We start from the raw sequence: 10,234 nt of genomic DNA on the forward strand, positions 1-10,234 counted from the left end.
AGTATCGAGAATACATTGGCCCGACTTATTTAAATTTGCATCGTATATAACTTATATTCATATTCAATCAGCTTATTGAACCTGTGAATAACAAGCAGTGGACAAATATTTTTTATCTGAAATGTTACTTCTTTTTCTTCTTGTTTTTTTCTTCACTTACTTGGTTAATTTCATTATGATCACCAAAATTACAAACCAAAAACAAGAAATATCATGTGTTTCTTCTTTCAAACAATTTCAGTTTTTTATATAATGCTATCCATTGTTGCTCTTGTATATACATTTTAGAAGTGTTTCTTATCCAACTCATCACTTTTGTTTTATCAAGATTTTCAATCAGAAATAAAATTATATACTAATAATATTCTCGTATACTTACAATTGAAGGGAATTTATTTATGTGACTAGATATCTCCTTCTACCATAATAAAGATACAAAAAGCACAAACAACTTTGAAATTTAAGAAAAAGAAATAGCTATCAATGTCGAAATCTTATTTGTAGATTTTATGTTTTCGTGGCGACCTTTTTGGTTGCCACTGAAAGCAGAGTAATTCAAATTGTTTTTGTGGCGACGTTTTGGGTCGCCGGCGAAAATGGCGAACTTCAAAATCCAAATTTTAGTGGCGACATAATAAATCCTAGTTTTAGTGGCGATCTTTGGGTCGCCACTGAAATTGGCGACATACAAATGGCGACTTTTGGGGGCGACATACAAATACTAGTTTTGTGGCGACAGTTTGGGTCGCCACCGAAACTCGCGACACACAAATAACAGTTTTGGTGGCAACTTTTTGGAAAGACTTAATAGGATAAATTTTATTTAATTTCAAAGTCCTAAATATTAAGAAAATAAACAAGTAATAATTTTGTTTAATATATATATATATATATATATATATATATATATATATAGAAGGAGCACTAAGTTTTGTATGACAAAACTAAACATTTAACGAAATATATTTTTCGAATTGTAATTTCTGCATTATAAACCCTAAAACAACGAACTGGAGGAAATGGTTAATATTTTGTTTATATCATGCCAATTTATATATGATTCCAAACATTTGTAAATATAGACATGCCAAAAAATAAATTGAATGACAAGCCTAAGATTATTATTTTTTCTTTTGAGTTTATAACAAATGGTTATTTCCATAAGTTGATTTTTCTTTCTTTTGCATTGGTATATATGGTGGTTTAAGAAAGTAATTGACTTTTTTGTTCTTAAATATATATTCACACCAACCAGAAAAGCAATAATAAATCTGGAGGGTCCTCCCTCCTTGCATTATTCTTTTTATACTAAATAGTTCATCTTAATCACCACTAAAAGTATTTATATTCTTTAATTCAACACGAATTAGAATAATTAAAAAAAAAGGAATCTATTCACTCCCCATTTGAAGAAAAATAAAAGGAAAGGAAAAAAGGGAGGAATAAATTGATTCAAGGAGTTAGTGGACTAATGTTACCAATTAATACTTCTCGCGGGAATTTACTGGTGATTTACACAGTGTTAAACTGTTAATACATAGAATTTATACTTTCTTTGGGTCTCACTGAAAATAGCGGCATCAAATATTGATGTTTTGTGGCGACTTACAAATACTAATTTTGGTGGCGACGTTTGGGTTGCCACTCAAAATGGCAACATACAAAATATTGTTTTTTGCTACGACTCTTTGGGTCGCCACTGAAAATAACGACATAGAAATACTAGTTTTGGTGGCAACTTTTTGGAAAGACTTAATAGGCAAAATTTTATTTAATCTTAAAGCCGTAATTATTAGGAAAATAAATAAGTAATAATTTTATTTAAAGTGAAATTTATTTTTAAAAGGTAGAAAACAATAAACAACATTTTGCTAGTATATGTATAGATAACAATACAAGAATTCTTAATACATGCATTAAAATAACTCTCATATAGTAAACAATCTTTTATTTTGAATACTAATTTTTAGTATAACAAAACTAAACACCGTAACGAAAGACATTTTTCGAATTGTAATTTCTGCATTACAAACCATAAACAACGAATTGGAGGAAATAGGTAATATTTTGTTTATATCATGCCAATTTATATATGATTCCAAACATTTGTAAATATAGATACGCCAAAAAAAAAAAAAGAAATAGAATGACAAAGCTAAGATTATTACCAGCCGAAATAATTATATTGAGCTTATAACAGATGATTATTTCCATAGGTTGATTTTTCTTTCTTGTGCATTGTACATATTGCGGTTCAAGAAAATAATTGACATTTTTGTACTTAAATATACATTTACACCAACCAGAAAAACAATAATAAACCAACCATATTCTTTCTCTAATCCCCTTGAGCAAAATGACAAATCTAGAGTGTCCCCCCTCCTTACATTATTCTATTTATATTACCAACTTATTTACCACTAGGGGTGTTCATGGTTCGGTTTGGGTCGATTTTTTCCTAAAAAGAAACCAAACCAAGTAAGTCGATTTTTCAAATATTGGAACCAAATTAAACCAATTAAGTCGGTTTTTTATCGATTCGGTTTTTGTCGGTTTTTCGTTTTTTTCGGTTTTTTATCGGTTTTTTCTTAAATATGAGACATACACTACCAAATGCATATTTCGGCGACTGCGTTTTCAATGTAACACTATCAAACTAATTGCTCTGTGAGAAATCTATCATTTAACAAGATATATTGATGATAATTGACTCAAATAGTGATGAATAATTTAAGTACTCAATTAAAAATAGTTTATTTTTAACATGAAATAAATTCTTGTACTTAGCAAAAGAAAACTACCAATCAAACTAGAAGGCAAAGAATTTGATTATTATAATAGCAAAGAACTAGACTTAAAATACAAATGACTAATATGTACCATAAAATTTCAGAAACTTTATATAAAAATATACATATATATAGGTGTAATAATAAATTTATATAGCTACTTTTATAGTCGATTTAGTTCGATTTTTCGGTTATTTTTTTATTAAAACCAAAATCACACTAAATTTGATCGGTTTTTAAAATTTAAAACCAAAACCAAACCAAACCTAAAAAGTATCGGTTTTTTTAGTCGGTTTGGTTTGATTTTCGTATTGGTTCGATTTTTCGGGTTTTGAAAAGCTTCCCATTTAGGAGAAAAAGCAAAAAATAAAATAAAATAGATGAACGTCAAATCAATTTGGGAAATTCATAGACTAATGTTAGATCAGAGTCGTAAAGTGAACACTCAAATATACAATGAATTTAAGTTATATATATACCGATAGCGAAATTTTTTTTTATACTATCAATATGGTTTAACTTGTGATAACAACCCAGCTACCAAGTTACCACTTAATACTTATACTTATCGAACCGTTAGTGTATATGACTTATATTATTTTTATATAATTATACGATATTTAAAATACATTAGTCCGACTAATTCGAATCTGTGTAAGATATAACTTATGCTCATATTCAATCAGCTTATCGAACCTGTGAATAACAAGCAGTGGACAAATATTTTTTATCTAAAATGTTAATAATCACCAACAACCAGTACAACATCTTACTTTTTATTTGTAAAAATTCACTCCAATATAGAAATTACATATTATGTAACATATCAAGAAATACTTATAATAAACTTACATCTAATGAAGTAAAATCTTGAAGCTCTTTGTCCTTTTCAAACAATGCCATTTCTTGATCAGCCATAACAACCCAAGCTTCAATTCCACCAGAATATTTTAAAGAATCCAAAAGAACAATATGATCTTTAACTCCAAGAATTGCAACAATAGCCAAAATAGACTCACCCCACCCAAAGTTTATTCCATTAATTTGAAAATTACACCAACTTCCAATTCTTAACACCTTAATATCATCCCCTTGACTTAATAATTCTCCAACCTGATTAAAATTACTCTTAACAAACTCAAAACCATTTTCTCCGCGAATTTTTTCCACGTAATTACCATCAATTCTCCCTATAGCATTCTTTATTTTCCCTACTAAAGAAAACCATTCATTTTCTACATTTCCTATAGCACTTGATACTAAGAAAAAGTTTCCAAATGAATTTTCAGGCAAGGGTGGAACTATCCTTTGCCTTATATTCACTGGCAAAATTGCAATAGAATTACACCCTTTTGCAGCCATGAAACATTTCCATAACAAAGCTACAATTACTTCAACGCGCGTTACACGTTCCTTATAACCTGAATTAATTACCTTAGTCTTCATTTTAGCTATATTTGAAGCAGTAAAAATGAATCTTTTTACAACTAGTTTTTCAACTACAGGCTGAATTGCTACACATTTTTCATTTGGCATGGAATTATGAACTATCCCTCTAGGTGGAAAAAATGATGATAAAGAGATGAAAATAGAGTCTTTTATTACCTTTTTGTTGCTTCTTAATTCTGCACTTGCATTGCACCAATTCTTGACTAATGTACAAAGGCTAGAAGCATCACCAATTTTATGTGAAATACTTATGCTAATGGCAATTCCACCACATGTAAATAAGTTAACTTGAATGGCTAAAAGTTCTTGAAATTTCGATATTGTTCCATCTGAATTGTAAGGTGTGAGTTGGATCAATTCATTGGATTTTGGAATCTTGATAATGTCTAAAAGTGAAGTATCCACTTGAACTTCTGCATAGTAAACACCTTGATCATTGCAATCAATTGAATATTGAGACTTCATTCTACCAGCCAACGGGTAAAATTGAGTTAAAGTTTGTGAAAGTGAAGTCTTTAAAAGGCTACATATCTCTAATTGTGTGATGTTTTCATTCTTGTTGTAGAAGAGAATGAGTGGAATTGAGGAATGAGGTATTATTTCATCTATAAAAGAGATTTTGTGGTCTCTAAGTTTAAGTGGGGTTGGGGAAGATGGCTTGATAAATTCTTCACAAACCTTTTCAATCTTCATTTTTTTCTTGATATTGTAAGAGAAGAATGTAGCTTGTTTGTTGCTTATATAACTGATCTGAGTTTAGCTTCAATATACTGACAACATAGGTGGGCCGGGATTTCAACTTTATGGGTTCTGGATTTTGGGACTACGATTTCACGTGTTAATGATTGAGTTCTAGATTAAATATTTATACATATTTCATGAATTCAAAACACTAAATACACTGTTTGAACAAAAGTTACTGGGTTTGACCAAACCCATAGGTCGGCTTGTGCTTCCACCCCTAACTGACAGTATAAGATTTTCTACTCTTTCAGGTAACTTCAAAGATAACTGCATATAAATTTATCACTACGAGTGAAATTAGTAACCTAAAAAAATAAGGAAAATAACATTTTGCAACATGTTAATTTGCATTACTAGTGTAATTTTATTTTTTTTATTATACTGCCCGTGGATATAAGTTAAATCCTAACTGAATAAGATATTCTACTATATTATAATATATAAAAACAACAACAACAACAACAACAACAACAACAAAATTAGTGTAATCTCACAAGTGGGGTATAGTGAGGGTAATATGTATGCCGAACTTAACTCTACTTTGTGAATATAGAAAAGATGTTTCTGATACACCCTCGACTCAAGGAATAGTGAAATGGAAGCAACTAATAATAACAACCACAAGAAATAACAACGACACAACGTGTAATAATAAAGATTTAAAAATAAAAATATAAGAATAGTACTAATACTATGGGCGAAGTCACATAAACTTCACAACCAGAAATGAAATTATATAATTATATTTTCATCTCCTTATAATTGAAGGGAGTCTATTTATGTGACAAGGTATCTCCTTCTTCCATAAAGAGACAAAAACTAGAAACAACAATAAAAATAAAGAAAAAAAATGGCTATCCTCGTCATTGGATTGATGACAAAACAATGGAGTTTAAAAAAAACTGCTATAGGCAGGCTTTTGCTGCTTGCAATAGATAAATAATTCAATTTTGTAAATGAATAAAAAAAAAATTAAAGGGCATAAGTCTTTGTCTTGTGATTGTGTTTGATAGTAACTTATGGAATATATAGTTAAACTATTGAACTAATAATTAATTAATGGAATAGTTCAACTATTAAGTCCTTGTCATGTGTTTGTCTCTCATAGTCATAGAAATTAATATAATATATATACAACAAAGGTGATCAGTTGAACACACTTTATTAAATAAAATTGTATACATAAATCAAAAATTACTTTTTATATATGTATATTAAATCTTGATCACCCTTAGTCATGAAATTCTTGAATTCGCCATTGTTGTGTAGCTCATATGTCTTGTTAATTTGGAGGCCCTTTTCCCAAGGATTTGATCGAGTAGTAAGAGAGTGGCGTTTGATATGTGGGTTAGTTGCACATCATGGGTTCGGATCGTGCCGCATACACAAGCCTGATATTTACAAATAGTTCTCCTAAGAAACAATTTGCTGTTGTATTATGATATACTGCCTTAGTATGACTAAGTTACATTTTAACGTGAATACTTATCAACCTAAGGCTTAGAGTATATTGCATGGCGTCTAGTCACAGTTTGATGAGCTAATGGTATTTAAGTGGAGATCCATAGAGTTTTGAAGTTTGTGTCACTTGTTCTCGAGGATTTCTGGGTTATAAAAAAAATGAATATATAAATATGTGGATCATATGCATATGTATATGCAAAGGTGAATCTAAGGTTTGAACTTAATAAGTTCGACCTTTAAGGCTCTTTGGCTAAAATCACCGCACACTAAACTTGTCTGCCAATTAGCCCAACTGTTATGCACCAAAGGCTGGGCCTAGCTATTTTGGCATTACTCTGCTAGTGCAATTTAGGCCCACAGCACGCCACCCATTAACTTGGTCAAACACGCCCATTACATTGGTTGTTTGCTTATGTTAAGTCGCCCTCGACATCGAATTTGCCCACATCAACATCATTGCTTGACTTGTCTTGCCTCGTCATGTCTTGGCCCCTGCCTTTACATGGATTTACTGCTCAGGAATGAAAAACCACCACTCCTTTTTATGCCACAAATTCTAACAATCTTGCTAGTGAAGAGAAATTAAAAGTAGTATCAAAGTTGAATTCTGCTACTTGATTCCATAATTGATACTCCTCCGTTTTATGTCCGTCTTAAATCCGTTTTATGAAATTCGAGCCTTAAGATAAAAGACTACTTCTTCAAAGTATAGTCACATAGGTATTCTTGATATAAGGATCACTTAATAAAGGTAATAAAAGTTAAATGCATTAGCTCAGGGCAAAAGAGCCTAGCTCGGGTCATGATTATTGATACATTATCCCTGGGGCCAATTCAAACAAATATCAGCTGTGTAAGAATTAAAGAAATTTCTAGCTGATTCAAAGTACTCAGTTTTTGCACCATCCTTACTGAAATTTCTGATTTCGGCACTGTTCATATGAACCAATTGTCTTTAACAAGGAGCATAAATATATATATATATATATATATATGTGTGTGTGTGTGTGAAAATTTACTAAATTTTTAAAAATATTAAATCTAAACTCTTAATTTCAAAAGTACATCATGAAATGGCAGCTCGGCATGACGGACTAAGCAGGGTTCATTAAGCACCTTGATAGAGGCAAGGTGCATTTCACATGGACGTGTGGGGTGGCAGATTAAATGGCAAGACAATAAATACTTTTTATATATATATATATATATATATATATATATATATATATAGCCTATAGCTTTCTCATTGCAGTTGCCCATGAAATATCTACCTCCCTGAATTTAAAACCATCCTCATATATCATTCAAAATTATATATTGCTTTGATGCTTTCTTGCTTTCACATTGCGTATCAGATCTTCCCAAAGTAGTGCATTTTTGGAGTATTCGATACGAGTACAGTGGCATTATGGAGACGCAACATAGCCTAGAATGGCATAAAAAGTGAAAATTCAAATTCATTTTGAATGGAAGAATGAATAAAAGATGAGAAATTCTACATGGCCAGAGGTTGATGGTACCCGGAGGGGGTGCACTCCCTAGTTTTTAGTCAAATTCTTGCACCCATATCCTTACCTCCCGATTCTTGAAAGTTAGATCATGACGGATCTGACCTCTAGATCCGCACCCGTATCCCAACTTAAATTCGTACCCCGAATCTTAAAATTTAGACCACGAAGGATTCGACTTCTAGATCTGCGCTCGTACCCGAAACCCGCATCAGAGTTCAAACAATTTAGGTAGTTAGGTAGGTAGTGCTTGTATCAGCTGGACTAAAATCTGGCAGCCCTAACATTCTGGACACATGAAGAAACAGAATCCACTTCTTGTGCCAATGGAAAGGCATTCATTTTCTTTGAATTCTACTGTTATTCAGCTTGAATTCTTTCTGATATCACAACTAAAATTGAAAAGTGAAAGCTTTCAATATCTCCTTTCAATACTTTCTGTGAATTATATATAAGTATATGGACACTAACTATCCAACTCCTAAACTCTATCAAACTCACACCAATAACAAAACCAAGAATCCTAAACTCTACTACATCTTTCTTCTTTCTTTCTAACTTATGGACAAGGAAACCATCATTTTCCTCTTACTGCTAACATTTATCAGTCTTCAACCTCTAGTAGCTTCACAGATGCTGGTTTCTCGTAGCGGAATCGAAGGCGAATGGCGGCTGTTGCATGAAAGTATCGGCGTATCAGCCATGCACATGCAACTACTACGTAATAACAAGGTAGTTATCTTTGATCGAACAGATTTTGGCCGTTCTAATCTCTCGCTTCCAGGGGGGCGTTGTCGCTATGATTCCCATGACTTAGTCATACGCGAAGACTGCTCTGCTCACTCTGTCTTATACGACGTTGGAAGCAACACTTTCCGTCCATTAATGGTCCAAACTGATACATGGTGTTCGTCTGGTGCTGTCCTCCCTGATGGAACATTAGTCCAAACCGGAGGATACAATGACGGGGACCATATAATACGTACTTTAGCGCCTTGCACGGGCGAGAATTGTGATTGGGTAGAGTTTCCTAGAACTTTAATTCAGCGAAGATGGTATTCAACTGACCACATTCTTCCTGATGCACGAATAATCGTGATCGGGGGAAGAAACCAGCATAACTACGAGTTCTACCCGAAAAATCCCTCTTCCTTTTCCGCGTTCTGGCTACAATTCCTTAGTGATACCCGAGATGGAGATAATGAGAACAACTTGTATCCATTTGTGTTCTTATTACCAGATGGAAATCTTTTCATTTTCGCGAATACAAGAGCTATAATTCTTGATTACAAGAAAAATGAGGTGGTGAGGGAATTGCCTTCAATTCCTGGTAATGAACCTAGGAACTACCCGAGTACTGGCTCAGCAGTTTTACTTCCTTTAGATGAAAATAGCCCTATGCAAGCTGAAATCATGGTATGTGGAGGAGCGCCTCGTCGTGCATTTGGACTTACAGATTATGGCGTTTACATGACCGCTCTTTCTAGTTGTGGACGGATCACTATAAGCGATGATCATGTTAACGACGGTAGCTGGAAAATGGAGCAAATGCCAACGCCACGAGTCATGAGTGACATGCTAATACTACCCAATGGGGATATTATACTCATAAATGGTGCAGCAAGGGGGACAGCAGGTTGGGAAAATGCACGAAATCCTGTCACTAGACCGGTGATTTACAGGCCAAACAGGGCGGAAAATAACAGGTTTTCGGTCATGGAAGCATCCTTAAAACCGCGACTTTACCATTCCACGGCCATTTTGCTAACCGATGGACGAGTTCTTGTTGGAGGAAGCAATCCACATAAATTCTACAATTTTACTGGTGTGGAATTCCCAACTGACCTAAGTTTGGAAGCCTTTTCTCCACCATACTTGGCCCCTGAATACGCGCCTCTAAAACCAACCGTTCTCTCTATTGATGAGATCTTGATATACAAACAGCCATTTTCTGTGACTTTCACAGTGCCTAAGTTCCTGAAAATGGGGATTGTTTTAGTCAGGATCGTCGCTCCTTCATTCACCACGCATTCTTTTTCGATGAATCAAAGAATGGTGGTGTTGAAAAGCATTGCAGTTTCTACTGTCACTGATAATACATATAGATTTACAGCATTTGGTCCATCAACTAAAGAGATTGCGCCGCCAGGGTATTATATGCTCTTTGTAGTACATGCTGGTATACCAAGCTCTGGTGTATGGGTGCAAATTCAGGATCTTTCTGTGTATTAGCTTTTGTGACTTAACATAGAATAACAAGGTAGCTCTTTTGTTAGTGAA

The 10,234-nt window shown here is 33.2% G+C and overlaps 2 protein-coding genes across 2 annotated transcripts; one reads left to right on the forward strand and one right to left on the reverse strand.

Moving 5' to 3' along the window:
• Positions 1-3,502: 3,502 nt before the first annotated feature.
• LOC104101120 (stemmadenine O-acetyltransferase-like) lies at positions 3,503-4,957 on the reverse strand. The gene has a single exon (XM_009608536.4). It carries the CDS (start codon positions 4,929-4,931, stop codon positions 3,627-3,629), a length of 1,305 nt encoding a protein of 434 aa, XP_009606831.1. The 5' UTR covers positions 4,932-4,957; the 3' UTR covers positions 3,503-3,626.
• A 3,348-nt stretch (positions 4,958-8,305) lies between these two features.
• LOC104101119 (aldehyde oxidase GLOX) lies at positions 8,306-10,234 on the forward strand. Its single transcript, XM_009608535.4, has one exon. It carries the CDS (start codon positions 8,516-8,518, stop codon positions 10,184-10,186), a length of 1,671 nt encoding a protein of 556 aa, XP_009606830.1. The 5' UTR covers positions 8,306-8,515; the 3' UTR covers positions 10,187-10,234.

The sequence above is a fragment of the Nicotiana tomentosiformis genome, chromosome 11, assembly GCF_000390325.3.
Source record: "Nicotiana tomentosiformis chromosome 11, ASM39032v3, whole genome shotgun sequence".
NCBI lineage: Eukaryota > Viridiplantae > Streptophyta > Magnoliopsida > Solanales > Solanaceae > Nicotiana > Nicotiana tomentosiformis.

Excerpts from the sequence above, each read along its gene's own strand:
- LOC104101120 (XM_009608536.4), bottom strand. The coding sequence starts at position 4,931 with ATGAAGATTGAAAAGGTTTGTGAAGAATTTATCAAGCCATCTTCCCCA.
- LOC104101119 (XM_009608535.4), top strand. The coding sequence starts at position 8,516 with ATGGACAAGGAAACCATCATTTTCCTCTTACTGCTAACATTTATCAGT.